This window comes from Macrosteles quadrilineatus, unplaced genomic scaffold, assembly GCF_028750875.1.
Source record: "Macrosteles quadrilineatus isolate MER2022 unplaced genomic scaffold, UCM_ALF_1.0 Scaffold_2__2_contigs__length_208266976, whole genome shotgun sequence".
In the NCBI taxonomy this organism is placed as follows: domain Eukaryota; kingdom Metazoa; phylum Arthropoda; class Insecta; order Hemiptera; family Cicadellidae; genus Macrosteles; species Macrosteles quadrilineatus.
In genome coordinates this window covers 29,349,643-29,374,788 of record NW_026542595.1, presented here as the reverse complement: position 1 = coordinate 29,374,788, position 25,146 = coordinate 29,349,643, and the positions used below count along the sequence as shown (strand labels likewise).

General features: G+C 35.3%; 1 protein-coding gene across 2 annotated transcripts; it reads right to left on the bottom strand.

Annotated features, from left to right (window-relative positions):
• On the bottom strand, positions 1-24,466 carry LOC128986334 (uncharacterized). 2 transcript variants are annotated; one of them, XM_054406658.1, is made up of 5 exons: positions 24,179-24,466; positions 17,170-17,293; positions 16,888-17,013; positions 12,341-12,582; positions 1-1,307 (listed from the first exon to the last, which is right to left on the bottom strand). In XM_054406658.1, exons 2-5 carry the CDS (start codon positions 17,257-17,259, stop codon positions 857-859), a joined length of 909 nt encoding a protein of 302 aa, XP_054262633.1. In that variant the 5' UTR covers positions 17,260-17,293; positions 24,179-24,466; the 3' UTR covers positions 1-856. The 2 variants fall into 2 exon arrangements, with proteins under 2 accessions (XP_054262633.1, XP_054262634.1); XM_054406659.1 differs by having other exon boundaries at positions 17,170-17,283; positions 24,179-24,187.
• Positions 24,467-25,146: the final 680 nt, after the last annotated feature.

Here is a 25,146-nt window from a genome sequence, read left to right as displayed (position 1 = left end):
CTAATATTTACATTGAAGTAGGATACATAGACTTTTTTTATCAAATTACACTTTAAATAAAAGTTAACTTTTAACAAATAAATCAATACGTAAAAGAAACGGAGGAAAACAACAAAACATTGTACATTTATCAGGAAAGCCTTAAAACATTTAACTCTTGACCCCTGGGGAATATAATACTGTGCCCTTAACTCCAACAGTGCGCAGTGTACTCATCAACCAAATAGAAAGCCTGATTTTTCAAGTCACGCTTCAGTTTAATTTTGAATTGACGCGAGCTTTCCAGACTTTTAATACAGTTAAAGAGCCTGACACCTACTTGAGAAGGAAGTTTCTCAAATGCAGCTGTTCGGTGTTGGACAGTGCGAAAGCTTTCCCTTGCATCGAAAATGTTCAGTTAATTTTTTCTATAACTAATTTTTTTAACTTCGTTTAGCCGCTATCACCCATTTTGTTTATCTCACTTAAAAATTTCTATTTCCATAATGGATTAATGTATCAAGTTAAAATTTGGTATGGAGCTTAAATGTCTAAAGAATAAGTTTAAATGTAGAAGATAAATGTCTAAATCCAATAAACAATTATTTTTTTCCAACGTTTATTTTGAAAATAGCGGCCACTTTAAATTTTTAAACTTAAATTACAAAAAAATGGCTGATGTTATGAAAAAAATGACAAGAACACTTTTATCAAGCAATTTCAATTCCCTTTCCAAAGATACCAAGTTCAAAAAGATTGAATAAGAAATAGCTGAAATATGACTTTTAGTTGGAAAATGGGGCAAACCTGACTAGCCTTATTCTACCCCAAGTATTGGTACCGTAACCTTTATCCTCAAAACCATGCGTCATCCGTGTTATCCAAGGTTCTCGGTAACCGAGGTAGTCTCGGTCTTAACAACCTCGGGTAATCGGGATAGTTCTGTACAGTAATACAATCCGACTTCATTAAATCCTAGTTTTTTGAAGAGCTGTAAAGATGGGGTGTTAGCAAATTTGATCAAACAGATGGGTTGTACATTTTTTCTAATCAGTTGTTTTGCCAAGGCTCTGATGACAAGTTGAGCGTAACTTCTGTGGCGGTAGTCAGCCAATGTGTGAACTATTCCTATAGTGTTCCAAACTCCTACAGCCCAGCTGACCAGGTGATTGTTGTGTTTGTGAGCCAATCCCAAGCCACCAAAATGAACAATAGAGTGATGGATGTAGTCGTAGGTTATATCACTGTGATAGGCCCAGGTGTTGTCTATCAGCTCGGCATCTTCACTGGTCAGTGATCGGATCACAAACCCTTCGGGGATGATCACTCTGTAAGCAACAAATGTCAGATTACTGTGCAATCATGCTTTACCCCTGACGCGCAACCGAATGCAAGGGTTTGCAAGATTTCTGTTTTCACCTGCTACATTGAAGGTAGAATCAAAGTTAAGGTCTCATGTTAAAGAGGATGAAATTTTCTATAGTTCTTTGTTTCTATATTTCAATTATTTTAAATTGAGTTGTAGTACAAGAAAAAAGGGTCTTTTCAACTAGCATTAACTTATTAAACAAACGTGTTTTGAACATTTGAAAAACGCAGAACTATAGATTGGTCTTTGTACTACTATAAGCCGTTTCGAGTGCGTAGCTATCGTTATTTGTTAATTCTAAAACAGTAATCTTGGAAACGTCTGCAAGCGTTTCTCGCAGCGCTGTCCAATGGTGAAACATAGCTACTGAAGCCCGAGCTGAGGTAAAGTGCACCCTTAACATCTCAGGCTTAGAGACCTGCACCACATTTATAATGTACAAAATAATGTCACTGGTCAAGTTTTATTATGCTAGATAGTACGTTCAGTGAGGTACTTGTACATTTTTCCGGTGTGGGTATGCTCAGAATTGTCTAAGAACTCACTAACTTTCACGATTTCAACACAATTGCCGCTTACTTTCATTATTGGGGAACAGTATGGTGCCATTTGCAGCTGGTGTATGCTTTGCTGTGTGTTTCAAAATTATTTAATCTCCCATTGACGCATGCGAGATACGGTTAGTGATACGATTTTTAACCACAAGAAACATATTCGATGCTGATATTCATAGCCAGATGACTGAAGCTTGTGGCCTAATGCGTATCTGTGAGGATAAAGTGTAAAAACGGGTTAGGGAGTTTAAAAATTGCCGTGAAATTCTTTCTCCTTTGTGACCTTCTGCAAAAAGTCTGGGTACCCTCCAAAAACACAATTCTTTCCGAAATGGACATTTTTAACTCTAACCCATTTCTGCACTTTACCCTAACTCATTGAATATGGGCCAAAAACTTCAGTCATCTGGCATTAATGAATGTATGCAGCCAATATGTTTCTTACAGTCAAAAACTATATTAATAGCCTTACCCTGCATGCGGAGGGAGTTTCAATATAATAAAATAAAAAAATTAGACAGCAAAGGGTACACGCCAGTTAACAGAGCTGCAAATGGCGATGTTCTGTTCACAAATTATGCCTGTAAGAGGTGAGGAGCCTTTTTGGAGTGTACACACGATTTAAGACATAGGTGTCACAAATTAAATCTATTTAAACTAGTGTACCTGTTACTCGAATTCGAGCAATTGCTAAGTATTACAGGCGTTATTTTAAAACGAATAACAGTCATAATTTCTGATGAATTTAAAATATTCGACTCAAAGATTATGGTAATACTCAAGATGTACATAACAGATCGACATCATCAACATTTATTGTAAATAGTGGTTTCTACAAATAGCCTTACTCATAGCCGCAATAGGTTTCCAGACACATTATGTGTCCAAAAGCCTAACAGCACGACTACCTTCCCCATACCACCCTCAGCAATAGGGATCATTGGATTCGCTCTAACCTTTCCTCTCCCCTTCATGAGCAAGTTTTCATTCCTTTCCTTTCTTAGTTTTTTTTGTTTCTTTTAGCGAATTTCCCATATAGGGAATAAGCTATTACCGTAGTACTCTTGGTAAGACCTGGACGTGGGACCGATTTTTTTTTGTTTTGAGGTCCCTAGAGGCCAAAAACACCATCCGTTCAAATTCATATATATATATTTATATATTTATATATTTATGTTTATATATATATATATATATATATATATATACTTTTGTGCCCACCCGGTTTGGCAGTCAGTGCGCTGGTAATTTACTCGGTGTGGCAGTCACCCGCCCGAAAGCCAGTCAGCTCTCCCATAAGCCAGTCAGGTATGGCTTCCCGTGCACTTTATACGTATGAAAACAGCAAACCGGTGCTGCTGCCTGTGTCGATAAGCGTAACTGCAATACCAATGCGGAGACTGTCTCATCGTGTGTTCTATCGTGGAGTAGTGTAGCCAAGTACGGCACCCTACCCTACTTTGTAGCGGTAACACCCAGCGGTCTGTAACCTTCGTTTACTCCTTGTTACTATTTGTGTTGGGATAGTGATTAACTACGTGTTAATGTTTAAACATGTTCATACTCCAAATAAATATGATGCACCTCTAATAAGGATCGTCGAATATTAATTAATTATAATTGGTTGAATCTTGATCCTACCCGTTCATCATCTCATATTTTAAGTTATTTTTGATTTTTTTTACCTTCAGTTGAAATTTTAGTCAACTTCTCCTTTATACAATATTTTTTATCCTAGTATTTACAGTGTTTCCACGGACCGGGAACTATACGGATTTTCTTTATCTCGAGAAATATACGTGAATCTTGTCCGAGATACTGGAACTGTTTTTTACGCAATTGCGTAACGCGAAGGAGTAACTATTACATATGACAACGATATTATTCTATCTGATAAGAATAACCATGAAACTACACTCGAAAGATAAAATATTTTTATAATAATTTCAATTTTACAAACAAACTATTACAGGAATTATATTTTGGGACGGATGAATGATAAGGAAGCAACGAGTGCAAATACGGGGGGGGAGGGGGGTACAATATAACGAACGCCAGAAACGATTATTTGTTTACTTTTCAGATTCCTTATCAAATCTCTCTCTCTCTCTCTCTCTCTCTCTCTCTCTCTCGCTCTCTAACAATGTACAGATTGTGGACTTTACGATTTAAGTTTTCCTGCAATTATTTCAGTTCAATCCCATACCTATCCTTATGGTTTCCTATCTATTATTTTTCAAAATAAATAGTAAAGCAGGTTAAACTATTTTTTATTTTATTTTCTTGAAACCAAACACTCTTTACCATCCCGTATTCTGCAGAGTCAAATGTTTAACACTGTGTTTATAAAAATTGAATGGCCACACAATTTTGTGTTTTATTTTTTTTTTACTAATAGTAACTGGGATATTTATATATGCCAATAAGTAGTGCAGTCTGTAATAAATGCTGCTGATTAATATCAAAATAAGTTATAATTTATTTTGTATAATACATCGGTCATTGAATACAAACCATAATGGGTTTTCTATTTGTAACTTTAACTTGCAAATACAGTAGAACCTCGCTTAACTGGAGTCGCATCATCATGATGCCTATATATTATATAACCTCACAAATCCCAAGAAAATGTTTTATTAACTGTGTTTTTCAGTCTAATATTTCGATATGAACGATATATTTAACTATTTACGGTAATTTTTATGTGCAGTAGGTTCCCAATTATTGAAATATTACAGATCATTTAACAAAAATAAGATGGAAGCAAAACGGAGAAATATCGATCAGTATCGTCAAGGTCAACCTATACGCTCGCACCTACACACTGACAATCTTGCACTGACACTGACATACTGACAATCGTCTGCTTCTGTCTGCTGTCACAACACTACAATATTTTGTGGTTGGGTCGTTGGGTGATTAGTAACCATGACAACTTGTGGATGTAGAGAAACCAAAGAAAGAATAGAACAAAGAGAAATAATAAGAGGTGTCATTTTTATCTTTATCTTATTTTTATCATTGTTATTATTACCAGAAAGACTTAAGTACAGTACTATGATTTTATGGTGTTTTATGAGTTATTTTTATCCCCATACTTCTGTTCTGAAACATCATGTAGTAGTAGCCTAGGATGACTACGGTATCAGTAGTCTTCTAGTCTACATTTTCATTTTGTTTTGTTCTTTACGTGATTTATTGCTGTACAGTAAGCAAGTTTTGTTTTGTTTGAGTAAGCATACGGTGTAGTTTTTATTAGTAAACCAAGGTTAATGACTTCACATATCACGTTTGCGCAATACCTATTGTATTTTGACTATGTAAAATGCAAATTTATAATCACGTTAACGTCCATTTATATAGTGTCCCGAAACGGCATTGTTCCTGAGTAAGAAACATATAAATATCATATTTAAATTATCCAGAAGTCCTTAGTTACTCACACTGGGAAAAAAAGTTTTAGGCCTAAATCATTTGGAACCTGTACATTACATATTTTTGGTCGAGTTTTCGACCACTGGACGACCACTAGTTAAAGTTAATTGTATTACAACAATCTTTATAGTAAGCAATAAGCTTGAATCGGACTTATCTGCCTTCAGCTAATCCATCATATGATATTATGTTAGAGAGTATGCCCATGCTGAAGTTTTACTTATACTTGAAGAATGACTTAATTTAGTACCAAGAAATAAATCACACCCCTTACATACACTGTGCTGTTTTAATGCTGTGTAGTTGATTGCTACTGTATTAACCTGTGATCGCATATTAATTCATTCATTAAGAACGTATTTAAAAAAATACTACTTTTATTTTTTTTAAATTTCTATAATTTATTTACAATAACAGAAATGTGTAAGATTAAAATAAAGTAATGTGTTGCATTGTCCATTTAAAGTTACATCATAGTAAATTGAAATTCCACTGAAACTTAAACAATAAAAGCCGAAATTAGTTATAAAGAAAACACGAGTTTACTTTATATTGCTTTTACAATCGAAATACTGAGCCACGGCTCGGTCCCCCGGTACTTTTCATTTTAAATATTCAAATAAAGTCGATTATTTTTTATGTTTTATGAAACGTGACATAGCAAATTTCCACGGAACTTTTTTTGTCGGCTACTACTTTATTTTATTTTTTGGTCAGGTTAGTTTAAAAACAGTGGATTCTGTATACAAAAAGTGAAATGTTCTAAACCATATTTTTTTATTTTTGGCTTATGTACGTAATTTAAATTGTACGAGAGGGGCCTCCCACCGTGCCGGATTGCGCCGTGCGGGCATATTTTGATCCAGTGGCGGGTGTTTGGTGTTTTGAATAAGACTACTGAATTGCTCGTTTTAAGATCGTATCATTACAAATCCTATCATTTTAAGATTTGCTTACACTTACGAGAAATGCATTTTCCATTTTTACATTTCTCAGGTACAAATTTTATGAAATAACGTACATTATTGCGTTGTTTGACAAGTAGCTGGGGACCGAGCTTTGTTCGGGAAACTTTACACATTGAGAGTATTCCTTGGTCAATGTAATGCTATCCCAAAAATAATAATTTGCGGTATTTTTTTTCTTGACATTTAACTTCTATTCAAATAATAATATCATAGTTTACTGAAATGATGAGATAGAAGAGTTTTTTAAAAATTTGTTTGGTTCCCCTAAATGGCCGAAACTATAGAAATTACCCAGTATTTTTCACGCTGAATTCAAAGAAGGCTATTAGTAGTATGAAAATCTTCCCACCTTCCTTCCTTTGAAGTATTAGTCACTGCAAGAACTTGGAGAACCGAAACGTTTAATTTGCCCTCAATTTTTAAAATGTAATAAGTTACAATTTTCTGGAAACTCAGGACACTTTCTGACTGAAAATAATTACGGCTGATCCTTGTTGGTGAGTACCATAAAGGAACCTTAGGTATAAACATGGTTGTATATCCAAGTTTGGTTGTCCTTGATATTGCACTATTTCATTGACATTGACACTGACAAATTAGGGCTAGGCTGCATTATAAGTTAATTGGGAGTTTATTTGATATCTAGTCCTAAGCTTATAGCCATCTTAAGGCAAACATAACCAAAACCTAACCACAGACATATAATATAAGTGATATAAATATAAACACTCATCCTCTGTAGGCCTAAAGCTACCTATCTATATTTTTTTGGGTTAGGATTAGTACTTTTTTGAGAGAGTGTCATTATGTACTGAGCACACTTAGATGATATAGGGTATCAGTGATTTATGAAATTATTTATTTATAAAAAGCAACCTAACGGAGTTACCTTAATGATGCACCCAGTATTTAATACAAAAATTAAAGCTTATGCCTATGTATATTAGTTTTAAAACAGAGTAGAATAAGGCACCTATAATCTAGATTAGGCATTGATTAGTGTTTATAAACTAAACATGGATGAACCACTAAGTCAAGCTACTAATCCAGTTGTTCAGGCTAGGCTAAACTGAACTATGAAAGCATCCATCTCAAAACGGCCACAACTTAAGAACAGATCCTAGAATTTGATTTATTTTAAACTTTATTTTTCTGAAATAGATAGCTAAACTGTCCAGTGCAATCATCCCACACTGCAAATAGCAACACTCAAACTTAGTTAGGTAAGCTAGTGGTAGGTTACAACTAATTATTATCCCTGTGACCGATTCAGTGTAACATCTGACATCAGTCAGAATCAGACGACATTATTGACAACGACACTCGTCATGTCGTTTCTTTAATTTACGGTATAATATAGTATAAAACATCTACCATATCCATAACAATGTTCTACCACTGCACCTAAACAGCAGAAAAAAGCAAATCACCAAGATTCGCACAATATGACAAATTATTTATAAATTAAAAACAGTATATCTTCTGTGCCAGTAGTTAATGCGTGATTGAACTTCAAACAAACAAACAAACACACAAACTTTCACATTTATAATATTAGTAAGATAAGATGTATTAATTAAATATTAATTACTAGCTGTGTGCCCGTTCTACGCACGGGGATCCTCTAGTGGTCAGTTGAAACCTTCCTAAATAAAGAAAAACTATTGGTTTGCATATTTTCAGATATGCTAGCCAAACTATTATATACAAACAAATACAGTATCTGACAGTTTCAAGTAAAAAAAAAATGCGTAATAGATCTATGAGGGGTACACTTCCATATCTGTTGGCACAAACAACTAAATTAGTAATATTGATTATTCGATTGTTTAATTCCATATATCGTTTGGTTAGTTAGGTTAGGTTAACCTTACCTAACTAACCAAACGATATATAGTTAAAATACTATACCTCAACCTCGCCATTAAACATTCAGGTTGGAAATTTCACTATCAAAGGTGCTCTTGGCCTGTCCGTACGGAACACTGAGTTATATGCGCTACCAACTTATGAATAATTGTTTAAGCCTACGAACCCAAGAGATGGATAATTGGTCTGTTGGACGTATGGTCCAGCGAGCAGCACATAGCGTTGAGAAGACACATTAGAAATACGATTTGAGCATAATCCGTAAACCTCTGTTACAATCACCCACTGCAGTTGTCTCTAAACACTTTACACAACCACCATTGAAGTGCCGTCAACGAGTTGAAACCTTATATGTAAGCTATTGGTAACGCTTATGTAAAAAATGTAAGTTTCCCAGGCATATAGAACACTGAGTCAAAGTCTTTTCCCCGGTTATAAACCCAAAACTCGATAGAAATTCTATACACAAAGAAGCTCTATTTTCATTTACGGTTACCCTACACATTATTGCACTTGCGATTAATTAAATCCGTTATGTAAGGAAAAACGGTTTTAATCCAACTTGGTTTGGATTTGCTTTTGAAACTTGATCTGAAATGATTGCGGTATTTGTAAACAATATTCAATTTAAACATATCAGTGACAGCTAGAGAAAAATAATCTTGATCCGAACAGCTGTTCGCTATTTCATATGATGATTATGTGTTAAACATTGTGAGAAAACTTGACAAAAATCGCACAAAATTGGGTTTTAAACGTCCGTAAGTTTTTTTTACAAAGTAGCGAGGCCATATTTTAATAGCTAAAGACACTTTCGCCAATCCAGTGAATACATTAAAATGATTCGAGGATCTTGATAGGTACTCTCGTTTTCAGGAGAAGGCCGCGTAAAATGGCCTTTGGACCGTGACAGACGGAAGATAGACAACAACGGAATTGAGATAATAATTGATGATTCAGATAATAACGGAATTGAGATGAAACTTTTTTCGGATTCTTGAATGTTTAAAACGTAAAAATAATCTAAAAGTTGATGATTCTGAGCAATGTACAGACAAAACTCTAATTTTATTTATATAGATTAGTACCTGTGGTGATTTTTATTAGAAATTTATTGAAGTAAATAAACAGCAAAGTTAAAAACCATCTGACCAGTGTTTTTATTTAAAAAGTACGTAGGCCTATTTGATTGGCTTTGTTTTCTGAACTAAAATATCTATTTCCTGATCTATTTTTAGTTCCTGTTTTCGACACATAATTTGGCAAAACAATTATTTATTCATTAAACAACTTGATCGAAAAATAATTTCTAAACATTGGAGGACAATTAAAAAACTTTTGAATTCTAATAAACCTAGCTGCCGTACCTGTGTTTTACATCGGAGAGGATTTTGAAGAGAAAAAGTTTGATACACGTCACATATTTCAAATCCCACTCCAAACACGCCATGTTAATACGTTTACTTCCTTAAATTAAGAATGTCACAATCTCCAATTAACAGGCCCGTAGCAAAAGTTAAAAGTTTCACAAATCGAATCGTTTCTACCTTTTGGACCGCAAAATCAAAGAACTTTATTGACAGCATTTAAAGCTGACTTCGTTAAACATTCTGTTATCTACATTCTTCAAAAATGTAAACATTGTGAAACTTTGGAATCCCATGGGGCGTAACTCAAAGAAAACACGTTAAATGTAATCGGTATATTTGTTAACCAGGTACAGGGCTACCTCTTGAACTGATATAGATAATAAATCGAAAAATAAAGAAATATAAGTTGATTGATTATTGGCTCTTACAAAAGGGTAAACAATCAAGGAACATGATTTAATTAAGTAACCACACATCACTGAGTCTATATCTTCATTCTTTCTTGTAAAAATCGCTTTGATTGTGGCTATATAAAATAGGGAAGTAATATTTCACTGTACAACGAGCTCAAAAAGCTCGAGAACCAGCAATAAGATGGAAATAACCGGCAGAACTTTTAACCATCCACTGGCTCGCTAGTCGCTACCCCAGGTCGGTCGGTAGCCGGGTAGCCCATCAATGGAACCCGTTAGGCTCGCCCCTACCTCTCGCCACAAAAGAGACAAGAATTTTGCCTTGTTCCACACGCCTTTGATTGTTTGAGGCGGGAAAACTATTTGTGTGCTACGGCCCGCGCAACACAGGATATTGTTTTCGTATTAGTTGGCCTTTTTCCAAGATGACCGTGACCGTTAACTTATTTTATGGACTCCCTTGGAGAATAATTCAAAACTACAAAGAACATTTCTAATCCCACAGTATACTAGCTATTTAAATTATAAACACTTTGGTGTTTGAAAAATATTTTTGGACGATAAATTTTGCAGCTTTTTTAAATCATCCAAGATGGCCGCTTGCCTCCAAGGACTCAACAATAGGCCTAATTGTGCGACTATAAAGCAATAACTTCCCACCTTACGCTTGCGAATTAGTACGGTACATATTTGTATCCACAGTTGCCAGGACGACTATTAAGACGACCAAAGATTACATTGACATTTAGGTATTTAATCTGTAGAATAGTAATTGTTAAGTAATCTGGAAGACAACTAATTAAAATGAAGTGCGAAAGATGGGTTATGAGAGTGCTCAATGCCTGAAGCATAATCCATTTGTTTGAGGTGCGGATTTTCAAGCTTGTAAAACAAATAAATATCACAAAGTAGAAGCGCAGGGGTGAAAGTGACTGAAGTGACGGGATACCCGGGTGGATTTTCAGTGACTGGATTCCAGTGGTATGCGGTAAAATATATAGTGACTGGCTTAGCAGCACAAATTTTACGTGACTGGCTTTCCCATGCAAATGCGGTGGTGACTGCATTAGCATAGCATTTTTTACGTAATTATATTTTAGTATTTTTAAGAAAAAAAGAGATATATACGTTCAGATATGTCTAGGCTTAAGATATTTACCAACATATATTATATATATATCATAGTCTTAAAATATATTGGGGGGTGCAACTGACTGACTTCCAGTGTATATTTTATGTGACTGGCTTCCCGGGCGCGGCCGTGTATATATATATATATATATATATAGAGATATATGTGTCCGTTTAGCACTATAACTCGAGCAAAAATGATCCGATTTTGATGAAATTTGGTATAAACGTGTAAACCTACATTTATTGGAACGAGTTCACGACGGGGGTTTTATGGGGTAAAAATAGGTTTTTTGCATTTTTTACACCGTCATAGCTGACGGCCTATATTTAATTCTTTTTGTCTATGCCGTCGAGCAATGCGACAAGTGCCTCTATAAGCACACTAACTTTCGCAGGTGAGATTCAATGAACTAACGCCCTGAGCTATACTCGGGCTTAGGTTTAAAAGTGTTTAGTATACCGGGTGTAGGAAAAATAACTTCCAGATAGTTATCAATAATGAAAGGTACCTGCCCTACTATTCTCTTTTTTATTTTCTATTCATTAATCTTATACTAGTGTCCCTGTTGCTCGAATTCGAGCAATTGCTAAGTATTACAGGCTTTATTATAAAACGAATAACATCAATGATTTCTTATGACTTTAAAAGATTTGACTCAAAGATTATGGAAATACTCAAAATGTATATAACAGATCGATATAATCAACATTTCTTGTAAATACCGGTATCTTATCATTTTTCAAAAGCTGATCTTTTTTAGTGTTGTCTACAAATAGCCTTACTCATACCCGCATTAGGCTGTCCATAATAACGATTATAAATTCAAAAAATAAAAAATAAACATTATTTCTATTTCTTCTCCTTGGTGGTGTTCTATGACTTTCCTATGTTCCATAGTTTGCAAATCTGCTCTTTCAATGATTACTAAGAAATGCAGCACAGTGTTAATTCAGTTTTCTTTTTAGAATATCAATTAATCCAGGCTCTCTCGTTTTTTTCCATTGTAATATTTTCGCCAACCCAAATTCAAATAGTAAATATTTCATTTCAACCAAGTCAGTAAATGTTTGAAGCAAACTGTTAAATTAGCAAAATTATTGACTGTTTACAATTAACATGTTCTTCTTCTCACTTTTAATTTCTGACAACAGCTGGAGTTTCATAATAATTTTTGTTTCAAATATCACTTGCACTGCTGTTAGTGCCACAAAAATGTCAACAAAAGAAGGTGTCATCTTGGATACTTACTCTTTACGGACCATATCATGTGCTTCAGAAGGCAAGGACATGAATATATACTTCTGTTTGTTTATTGAGGAAACATTTTTGGCTAGGAACACTGTCTCCAGAACAGGTAACATTTTATAATAAAGTCCTTCTATAAATATGTCAGCATTAGACCAGTCCAATCTTCTTGTTGTGATCAGTGATTCTTCCAATATCGACATTGTGTCTTCCCTGCTGTACATCTTTATCATCTTGTATTTGCACTGAAAAAACACATTAATAAATAGAAACTCATTTTCTTTTGTCACTTTAACATAATTTTTTTATTGTTCTTCAACTAGGGTTTGTATAAACCTTTTTTCTGGAGTAATAGTATAGTATAATAAAATAAACAGGGTGGTAATATTTTACAACATATGAACTGTCACTACACCTTATTTAAATTATGAATTTCTTTGTTGTCTATTAGTTGTTCTTTGTTTATTATTTACATTTTGTATTTCTAAGGCCGGTCACACACAGAACTGGGCGGGGCGGGGCACGACGAGACGCCTGACTTGCCCTGTCGTGCTGCTGTCACACACAGAACGAGGCAGGGCACACCAAGTAAAAAATGTATCCCCCATAAACCTGAAAAGTAGCCTATAGGAATTTGTATTCCTGAGCCTCAAGACGATTTAGCCAATTTTTAAATTCAATCTTATACTTGGGAGCAGAAACAAAAAATTCAAACAGTCATATCTCCAGAGGAGCGGTTTCTGACACCCATAAGGTATAAGGATTTAGAGGATATAGAGGGTAATATTGGTTGGTCCTCTCTTTCCTCAGTATCAATACCAAGAAAAAGAACACTGTAGTAATAGCACTGTATAGTCGTATAAAATGTTACAGTCATTTATGTAAATTGTATCAGTTTTAAACCAATCCATATCAAAATCAGCCAGTGAGGGAATTAGATTACGTTACCGCGCATGCGCAGAAAGTTCTGCACGGCATCGACTTGCCTCTGGGCATAATTTTGGAGAGCTTCGCATTTTGCTCTGCGGGCGCTCGGGTCGTCTTTTCGACGTGTCCTGCCTCGCCCGGTCCTGTGTGTGGCGCCCTATAAGCGCCCGTGCAGTTCCCGTCGCACAAGACGCCCTGGGGCAAAATGCCCAGCCCCGCCCGGTTCAGTGTGTGGCACCCCGTAAGCGTCCGTGCAATTCCCGTCGCACAAGACGCCCTGGGGCAAAATGCCCTGTCGTGCTCCACCCCGGTCGGTTCTGTGTGTGGCCGGCCTTATAATGAGTTTTATTTGCACTTCAATTTAATAAACTCTTTTTACAAGTCATGGACAATCTCCTCAAGCCTGACAGATTTGATGTAGAGCCAGAAAATGATCGTGCAGAAGAACAATGGCTGCAATGGTACCACACTTTTACCAACTTCCTAGAGGAATGTGATTCTCATGCAACAAATGAAAAATTAAAACTACGTTTACTTGTTAGTCCATCTATCTACAAACACATCTCTTGAGCTACAACATTTGATGAAGCTCTATAGCTATTTTAAAAGAACTCTATATCCGTCCTAAAAATGAGATTTATTCCAGACATCTTCTAGCAACTCATTTAAAGAAGTCAGGGGGAAATCTGTTGACCAATATTTCCAAGCTTTAAAAGATTTAAGTTAACCTTGTAATTTTTCACAAAAGTTTCTGCTGAACATAATAAAAATAACTATATATTTGTGATGCATTTATCGGAGGTTTGATTTCCCCTGTTATCCGACAAAGACTTTAAGAAAATAAAACATTAACTTTGAATGAGGCTTTTGAGAAAGCTTGAGTTTTGGAATTGGGTCAGTATCAATCAGATTCTTATACCAAGCAACATTCTCAATTAAATTGCATACAACATTCTACAACTTGAGAACCAGAATCTGTCAAAAGTAACCACTCGTTAAATAATACAGAGGAAACTTGTTATCAGCCACTTCTTGGAAATGTTATTTCTGTGGTTCCAGTAAATACATAGGTACTAGAAGTGAAGGTTCTGCTGAAAATCATACCTGTCATTCGTGTGGCAAAAAATTAAATTTCATGAAGGTTTGTAAGTCGAAAACTAATTCAAAATAAAACTTTAAATGCCTCAAATTCTAACAAAAGATGTGTACAGTTAAGAAGTAAGCGCATTCTAAGCAAAATCTTTGACAGAAAGTTAGTGTCACCAGTGGGATTCGAACTGGTTACCTCTTAGGCCCCTATTAGACGAGGTAGCCTGGCGACGTCGCCAGCGACCAAACTGGCTACTCAGCTTGTCAAGGGTCATTGATTCTTATGGATGTTATTACACGAGGGTAGCCAGCGACGCAGCCACGCTTTGGCGACCGACTGGCTACCGAGCCCTGTCGCCACTGCGGTAGCCACTGGCTACCCATATTGGCGACGCTGCGTTGTAGCATATGGAGCTTATTACACTAGGTCGCCAGTATCACGTCGCCACTCGGTCAGTTCATATCACGGGGGTACTTGCACACTGTTGTGTTGCGTTCTGTTGTGTTGTTATTGTTCACTTCAGTTGATAAAATGTCTATATCTGATTCAGTCGAAGGGATACGCGAAGATATGAAGAAAAACGAAGAACCTCCAAAAGGCGAACAAAAGAAAGAAGCAAATAAAAAGCAAGAAGAGTTCATGAAAAAGTGTCAGAAGTTGGCCGACACAAAGTTGAACACTGAAGACTTTATTAGTGAAATCGAAAAACACCCTTGTATTTGGAACTGTGCTGTAGCAACATATGTATAGCAACAAACATGTGAAATTGAGGTGTAATACATCTTCGGGTGTAGTACATCTCCTCGGGTGTAATACATCTCCTCATTGCAGTATCAGTTCCAGTTATATAATCCTTTATGAGACCTAACTACTCGAAGAAACTGGATTGTGACAAACGAAAATAATTGAAAAATATTCAATTATTTTTAAACCAATCCATATCAAAACCGTGTTTGGTGCGGTTGTATTGTCCGCACAGAGCTCATCAAAAAGGGTGTAATATAACCCTTTCGATTCTCTTGCACTAAGCATTGGATGAACGTATATTTTTCTCTTCCTTTGCCTCCTTTTCTTCAGAAGTAACAGAAGGAGAAGATACTTAGTTGAACTCCTGGGGTGTGACTGAGTAACACAGCGACAATTTAGTTGCACGTGTGCGCATCTACACTTGTTTCAATGGATACCAAACCTGGAGCGACAGTCCCGCAACAATTCAGTCGCAGAGCAGTCGCTGGCAAATTGGGTCCGGGAACATCGGTTGCAACAGTTGTGCGACTGTCCCTAGACTGTTTCCATGGTGTGCGCACTCCAATTTAAAACCATGTTGAACATTTTAGTCGGGCAACTGTTGCGCGACTCAAAATCGCCTGTGTGCGCCTGGACTAATTGCTTAAACATTGTTTTGACAGTTTGTTTAAATTAAAACAGCAGAGAGAAAATTTATGTTTAAATTCTAATTTACATAAAATAAGCATATTATTAAGTATTTATTTTACTGTTAAACCAAAGTTTACTAACAATTGCCTCTGTACTTCGGGGATTAAGTTTTGGTTGGAGAGAGCCAAGTAATAATCAGTATTTGATCAAAACTATTTCCCCTAGATTGAGTAATCTTAAGGGTAATCTTTACTCAATAGTAACAACTGATTTTTTTCTCTTTGTGCTTTATATTGTAATTTGCTAGTATACTGTAGATGGCTTGTTAAAAAACACTTGTTACAAGTCGTTTGCTTACATCGGTGGGGCACACGGAAGATTTATCAGGTGCCGTTTGACATCACTAACTGCTGACGTCACTAACTGCTGCGTCTGAAGAAACAGACAATTTTATTATTTTTCTATTATTAAATTAAACCGTCATAACCTAACCAAACTAACCAAACGTGCTGATAATGGAAAAATCAAAAGAAGATTTACTAATCTGAAAAATAGTTTTGTTCATAAAATAAAATTATAAATGCCTCAAATTCAATTTTATAATTTTTTAATTATAAAATTAAACTGTCATAACCTAACCAAACCACCAAACTTGCTGATATGTAAAAAATTGATGACAAAAAGTTAATGCTACCAGCGGGATTCGAACCCGGAACATTCGGATTATCAGCCCGTCACGCTATCCACTACACCACCGAGGCCGATGGCTCAATCCGTATCGTTGCGGTATTGGTGTTCCCTCAAAGTGACATCAGCAGTTATAGTGACGTCAAACGGCACCTGAGAAATCTTCCGTGTGCCGCTTTGTGCTTACATTTCCTAGTTATTTTGTTCAACCAACATAGTTACTTGGCAACCCAGAAGACCAATAATTTTTTTAATTTTACAAATGAGTTGTGTAGCAAAATATGAATTTTCTTGACGTATTGGCTATCGTCAATCACGTTTTTAGGCCAGAAATAAATTATTTACAACATTTTAAGGAAATCGTCTTAGCCGTTTTCGAGATTCTTGTGCAAGCAAGCAAACGAGCATACATGCATACAGGCAAAAATTGCTCATATAATAGTAACATTGGTAGCATGTAAATGTTTACCTTATTCAGGTAAGTGAGCATCACAACATAGACACCACAGCTCTGGTCACCTCCAGGACAAAACACCTTCAACTCCGTCTCCTTGGTACTGTCTTCATCCATAAAACCCTTTAGCAAATTTATCATCTACAAAAGGAAGATTTAGGAAATAAACAGTCACCATTATAATTTGAAATTTTAAAAAATAAAAATACAAGCTGCACACCAAAGGTATAGAAAATTATCAAAGATTTCATAGAGAGGTACATACTAAAATGAATGGAATATCCAGAAAAAACTTACACTGAGAGTAACTGGTACATCTTCCTCTAAAGAAACTATAATCTCTTGAAATATGTCTTTGTTTATTTCTTGAAAAATGTCTCTCTCCATTTTCCAGTAGTATTTAAGAACCTGCTAAATGAATCTGCAAATTAATTTTTCAAATGAAGGCAGTTTAGAGGCACTTGGTATCAGGACTACTAACTAATCAAAACCAACATTCACGATAAGAAGACAGGCTTTTTTATTATGAAAAATCAAAGTCTAAATTTTATCATAGATTAAATGGGTGGATTAGAGTAGTTGTCTACTCCTTTCTTCTATAATTTTGATTATTTTAACTTAACTTTTTTTCATGTTTGGTATGGTCCGTAAGCATATTAATGAACTCAATGGTTTGCTTACCAGCATTGGTTTTTTATCAGCTGTTGATGCTACATTGTAGACCTACTCGAAATTTTGATAAGATAATTTAATACATCCCAATTTTCATGTGAAGAGACATGATGCACTGTTGACATACAAGACCCATATCAAGTATTTTGGTACCGGTACTGAACTTAATTTTCATTATTTTTAAGAAACATTATAACAGTATATTACATTTATTATTGTTTTAGTTTTATGCCTATTGTAGGAAATAAACTTGGATGTTATGAAAATTGTGTTTTCCCTACTATTACTAAAAACTACAAGAAATAAATATTTTACTGATACAATACTGCAATTCTTTTAATAATCTGAATCTACATAATTATCACAATGTGCAAAGCAACTGATCCAGAACAATAACAAATTTAAAAATATCAAAAGGCAAAATGGACCACTGATTCCAACACCTATTCCATACCTCCTATTCTACAGGGTTAGTAAAAAGTGTGGAGACCCCCTGTTATTTTTTTAACGGCCCATAATAGAAAAACTAAACTCGGCACACCTTTATGGCATGTTATAAAGTACTTTTTAGGCATAACCGCCACTTGGTGTACATCCCCAAAATGGAGGATTTTTTAGTTTCCCCCATTTTGGGGATGTACACCAAGTAGCGGTTATGTCCAAAAAGTACTTCATAACATGCCATAAAGGTGTGCCGAGTTTAGTTTTTCTAGTATGGGCCGTTAAAAAATAACAGGGGGTCTCCACACTTTTTACTAACCCTGTATATTAAATACTGTATGTGATTCTTTGACAAATCAGCTCTTAAGTTTGTGTACACTGTATATTCTTTATCCAGTACCGGTACCTGATAAAAACATCACAAATAACAAGGTCTCATGCTCAGACACAGATGGGTCTATAATAGGTCTTTAGTGTAAGTGAATTTAAAATGCATTTGTAAATTATCTTTGGCTGAATAAACATCTATTTCTTTATCTACAGAAAATGACAATTAACATTTTTTATCTTTAGAACCTTGAATATCAGAGTGGGTGATGTAAGTGAGTACAAAAAGATAAATTTCATTGGATAATATTTGTATTTATTAAGCAAACGAGTTAAACTTTTTACAACAATATTAGTTTTCCATTAATTACCATTATAATGGTAGGCCTAGTTTTGAATTAAAGACTACTCAGTGAACCTTAGACTGTTCGTAAAATTACACAGCTTGAATATCCATACACTGCTGTTTTAGTATAGCCAATTTCCTGGCCAACCCATCCTGGACCCCCTCCGAAATAATGGTTACTTACTCTTACTCTTACTCTCAGGGCCATGCATATCTAAGAAGATATTTGGCCGCACCAACAAAGCCTCTCCATGTTGCTCTATCCTCTGCATCCTCCTCAGTTGCTCCTAGTTGCTCCATGTCTTTCTTTACTTGGCTCCACCATTTTTGTTTTGGCCTTCCTCTCGGTCGTCTTCCTTCGGGATTTCTTAGTAAAACTAATTTTAACTTATTTTGCTCCTCTCTTCGTAAAACATGTCCAGCCCATATAACTCTTCTACACTTAAATTCACACACCACATCTGGATCTCTGTAGAGTTCTCTCAGTTCTCTGTTGTGTCTCTTCCTCCATTCACCACCTTCATAAATTGGTCCATAGATTTTTCTTAAAATCTTATTTTCGAATGTGATTAACTTCTTTTCTTCTTTTTTATTTGGTTTCCATGTTTCAGCTCCGTATAATAATACTGGGCTTATTATTGTCTTATAAATTCTAACTTTGGTGTTTTTTTGACAGTAACTTAGAGGACATCAGTCTGTTGCAAGCGTAGTAACATCTGTTTGCCAGATTTAGTCTATTTTGAATTTCTATTTCTTCTTTGTTTTCCCCCCCGAAATATGTTTTATCTATGATAATAAGGGAGTATGTTTTATCTATGATAATGGTTATGAAGAAAAAATAGGTACTGTACCATAATATAAATTATTTATAATGAATCATGTAAGAATTCATCGCCGTGGCAGACAGTGATAGTTTGTGCGAGTAGTTTGGCTCCCGCCCGCAGCCCGGCTATCTTCGCTTGCAGCAGTGACTGCTAGAGACCAGCATATACCCACCGGCGATCGTTTCGTTCTTCCCCGTGACGTTCCAATCCAGAGAGCTGAAACCCTACTGGACTGAGGGTGTTTTAGGACTTAGTTCTCTTCAGCCAAGGAAAGGATAGCAGCAGTAGCAGAGACGTGTAAATAACTAGAGAGTGTGTAATAACGAAGCGCTATTCTGCCACTACTGCCGGTTTTGGTTGGGTTGAGTGGTATTTGTTTTTATTGAGGACTAGCAACAATGCCCGTTGTGGTTAAATACAACGGTCTCTAGTAAAATAATATGTTTGTGAAATAAAGCTATGCACGCACATATTTGTCATCAAGCATCATTATTAATTTATTATTTATTGATGGTATTACTCAACAAAAAATATAAATTTTTTATTTTTTTATTTTTACTTCAATTAAACCTGTATTCCAGCAGTTCTAATTACATTACCCTATATGTTTTGGTCTAAAAACCTTTAGTGAAATACCAGCTTTCATTTCAGCTATTGATTACAGTATTAAGATTCCGATCTTAATGATCCTACCTACAGCACACTGCCGAATCACGAATCAACAATAATAATATAATCGTTTTAGTACTTATCTGCAATCAATGATACGTAACTCAAATTTTATTTTAAGTTATTTCATATGTCTTGGTCTTAAAATACTTCAAAGGCTTTCACTTGAGATTTTGATAGTTTAAACCCAAATAGCACATAATATCCTCAGGATATCCCACAGAGTTCCCAAAACGTCCCAATATCCCATGAGATATAGGAATATACCTGGGACATTCCTGGGATATTCCAATATCCCATAGGATATAGGAATATCCCTGGGACATTCCTGGCATATTCCCGTTACAATAATTAAATAAATTTTTTTGGTGTTTTTGATTGAGGGACAGGAATATCTTTGGCATATCCCTAGAATATCCACAATATCCTTTTTTCTTAATTTATTTGTAAAATCCACTAATAGCTCAAGTACTTCTCAAAATATGCTACCGAATACAGCTTTCCCACACAGCACAGGATTATGACCAGTTCCCACATATCCCACATAGATCCCAGGATTTGAGAATGTCCCTAGGATCTCTCTAAGATATTGCACATATCCAACACAAACGAATGCATTTTGAGGATATCCTGGGGACTTCCTATGGATATTCTCGGTATTCTACCTCAATTAAAACATATTTTATAGTAATGGGTGTATTTTTTCAAGTGACAAACAGTGCTTGAGAAACTTTATTAAAAAGGAATCCAATACTATTTTGAATTAAAATACCTAATAACGTTTACGAATGATTTATAAAAATTAATCATGTTTTCCGATCATATCCATAGGGCATCCTTTGGAGATCCGTAGGATATCCCCGTGGGGCATAATAACTACCAAACTCTAAATTAGTACCATTTTATAATAATAATAATAACACCTACTTACAATAATAATAATAATGCAAATATTTTCTTTTTAATTTAAATTCTAACTTATTTGAGAAAATTAATTGGTAGAAAATTTAAGGAGAATTTAATTTAAGAATTTAATTAATCATATAACAATTATAATCTTTATTCTTATTACAGTATCCTCTACAACTCCCAGAAAAACAATTTAACAACTTGATGCCTAAACAGAATCATAGTATCAAAAATATTTAAGTATTGCGACCATTTCAGCTGTCGGCTCCTCATTAACCGCTTGACAACTAGTCATCAACAATCACAAATAGCTCAGGAGGTAAGGTAAGAATTTCGTAAGTCAAAGGTACCCGGTTCAAATCTTGTCTGGGCAAAAATATTTTTGTTTCTATTTTTCCCAAAACTTGATTTTATGAGCTATTTAATTAACAGTACAAGGAAGCCACCATTGTCGGGTGACAGTAGGAAAAAGTGCTTTTCAGACTAAATATTTATTATTTTGTGTTTTTATGTATAATATCCTGGTGGGATATCCCAGGAATATCCTGGTTTGATATCCCAGGAATATCCTGGTGGGATATCCCAGGGATCAGGATTTGGGCGGACATAGGGATATCCCAGGGAGTTCCCCAGGATATCCTGAGGACATTGCGGGATATACAGAGTATATCCCCCATATCTTACTGGGATATCCCCAGGACATTCCAAGGATATTCTTGTGTTGTGTGGGAATCAGTTAAGTTGAAGATATACTGTATCGCTCAATCAGAAAACATAAATTTAATTATATCTTGGATATGGAATTTAGTTTTAGATATACCTTTACTCAATTATAATTATTACGTTATTCTATTTGTTTTGACCTAAGAACCTTCAGTGAAATACCAGCTTCAATTTGAGTTATTGATTATTAAGATTGGACGTACCTAAAGCACACTGCTAAATCACGAACAACCCAAATTAGGCTTTCCAATGACCTATTAGTTAATTAAATTGGTTCAGTAGAACTGTAGATTTAAATGTACAAAGTTTAACATCAACATATTTAATTCAGTATTTTCTCACCACTATAAATTGGGAGGTTGCTTTAACGTTTTTGCAAATAACTTTGAAATGGTGAGGAAATCGACCAAAGTGGAAGGTGATATTCCGATAGAGAATAAAATTTCCTACAAATTACTATTATGTATTTCTGGAAAATACTCAATAAAGGCAGCCTAAAGTTGGCTACAAATATAAACTTGGAAATATAAACTTGAAAAAAGGTGTTTTTAATGTATTATTGTTTATTTTTATTTTTTACCTCAAATATGTAATAAAACAAACTTTCATAATTATTTGCAAATCCACACGAATTAGGCTTTCCAACGACCAATTAAGTAACAAAATCGGTCCGGTAGAAGTCTAGATTTAGTTGTACAAAGCTTAACAAAAATATATATAATTCAGTATTTTCTCACCACTATAAATTTGGAGTTCACTTAGCTTATTGCCAATAACTTTTAAATGAAGGGAAAATTGACCAAAGTGGATGTTATATTCTGAAAGAGAATCAAATTTACTACAAATAACTACTAGGCCTATGTATTTCTTGAAAATGCTTAATAAAGGCAGCCAAAAGCTGGCTACAAATAGAAACTTGAAAAAAAAAAACAGTTTTTAATGTAGGTATTTTTGTTATTTTAACTTTTTTACCACAAAGATTTCATAAAATCACTCTTTTATAATTATTTGCAAATCTACATGAGTTGGGCTTTCCAATGGCACATTAATTAACAAAATCGGTCCAGTAGAAGTCTAGATTTAGTTGTACAAAGTTTAACAAAAATATCCCTAACTCATTATTTTCTCATTACTATAAATTCGGAGGTTGCTTAGCTTTTTTGCGAATAACTTTTAAATGGTGAGGAAATTGACTTAAGTGGAAGGTGATATTCTGAAAGAGAATAAAATTTTCGACTATAATTGATGCCATACACTTCTTGGAAACACTAAAAAAGACAGCCAAAAGTCTCACCCAAATAAAAAGTGTGAAAAACACCGGTTTTAATGTTTTTCTTATGGAAAACACTTTTTTTTAATTTTCACAATGAATCATAACAAAAACTAACTTTCATAATTATTTGCAAATCTACACGAATTAAGCTTTCAAACGACCCATTAATTAATAAAGTCGGTCCAGTAGAACTCTTAGATTTAGTTGTACAAAGATTTTAAAAAATGAATTATATAGAATAGATAGTTCTTGGATTGTGGTTTTCGGGCAGGGTGGTTTGGTTTTGGTTGGGTCGGGTGTTGCGGGTTTACCTATTACCATGAGTTGTGGGGAGGGGGGGGGGGGTTAGCGCCGAGCATAGTTTTATTTCAATCGGAGTTCCGCATAGGGCGAATAGAGTCTTTTGATTGGGTGATCCAACAGTGACGGGATGACTTTGGGTTCACTGGGTACCCCTAACTGGGTGACTGACTTTATATTTTTTTATTTTTTATTTTTTATTTTTATTTATTCACTGAAAATATCAATAATACGATTAATTAATTATCATCTCATTCGATTTTCATTATCGCCAAGTTTGGTTAGGTTGGTTAGGTTCCGTCCTGGAGTAGAGGCTCAACATCAGCCTTCAGAATGATCTGTTCATCATTATCATCTGTTACCATAAACAAAACAACAGACCATTCATCACACAACAGATGAATGTTCTGTGACAGATGGATGGTTGTTACCATCATTTTGTCGCTGTTTTGTGTTGTTTGGTTTTATCTCGTATGGTCTACATCATATGAGATAGATACCAGAGACGCCACCAATGTGGCCTGCCCCATATACCGTAATGTATCTCTCAAACCCACGGGTAACGCCCGTGGAAAAAAATCAGCGAGATAAGATGAGTGTGGTCCCGGCCTTAAGACTAGCTGTTTCATTCGTCAGGACCATTTAATAACAACTTAAATGATCAAGCAGGACAGCTGGGTGTTGTGATTTTATGATTACAGATCGAGTCCTGTTGATACCTAAGTTAAAACTGTTAAAAATAAACCAGATTGTATGACATGTATATTCGTAATGTTTATAGCCTATTAAACTATAATAATATTATGAAAGTACCGTACTTACAACAAACAGCTGATATCAAGAGTGGGTTTTGGTTTTATAACAACAAGATTGGGAAAAGGGAGTAAAGTAGGGAAGCGAGCGCCTGTTTGGTTGTTAGACCTGCTGCCCCCTCCATTGTGTTTCACAATCACAATCAAATCACACAGCACACACACGGCGTGAGTCTCTGAGTAGAGTGAGTGAGTGAGAGTGGTTGGTTTGGTTGTGGTGGTGTGGTGGTGTGGTGGTGGGAAGGGAACTGGGAAGTGTTAGTGTCTCGGCTCGTGTATGTCTCCCCTCCCCGCAGCCAGCGGCAGCATAGCAGAAAAGGTTTCGTTCTGTGTTCTGTTCTGCCATTCAGTCTTCAGTCTTTCTTAGTGATGTTAGATACCGTGATTTAAAAATATCGGTGACTTCGTTCCAGTGACAAAGAAATATCGGGGGAAAATATCGGTGACTGAAATATCGGTGACAGCTTTTAAGACCGCACTGGTTTGTCACTGGGGCATTTACTATCGATGTTGTGGCGATACGTCCCTTGACGATTTAGAATCAGCTGTTTGTCACTGAATTTTAAATATTTTGGTCAATTAGGTACCAGTACCTTTGCTTTGGGGGTTTAAAGGAACATCTACTTGTTTGCCTACACTTTGTGAAATAAAATATATCGTAGTATTGAAATCTAATAAACTTTGGTTTGATAATAATTAAAATTAAAAATATATATAGGCGGTCCATAGATACTAATAGACATAATAGGCCTAGTTGAGGTTAATATTGGCATATGAAAGCATTTAGAATACGTTGAGTTTGAATAATGTTGGTTGGCGTTGTTGTCCGAAAATATTGTGTATTGTCTAGTGTCGGATGTGACTCATGTGAGGTGGTTGGTTATGCAGGGATTGGTTGATACGTGAATACGCGGGCACCTCGTCACAGGTGATTTTGTAACAGATTCTGATATCGTCAGAGAGAACAGTCTGCTGACT

Bases quoted from the DNA above. Each gene is read 5' to 3' on its own strand.
- LOC128986334 (XM_054406658.1), bottom strand. From the start codon at position 17,259: ATGGAGAGAGACATTTTTCAAGAAATAAACAAAGACATATTTCAAGAG. The intron at 17,014-17,169 runs GTAAGTTTTTTC...TTCCTTTTGTAG, and splicing joins ATGTACCAGTTACTCTCAGT to ATGATAAATTTGCTAAAGGG. The intron at 12,583-16,887 runs GTAAACATTTAC...GTGTTTTTTCAG, and splicing joins TGCTCACTTACCTGAATAAG to TGCAAATACAAGATGATAAA.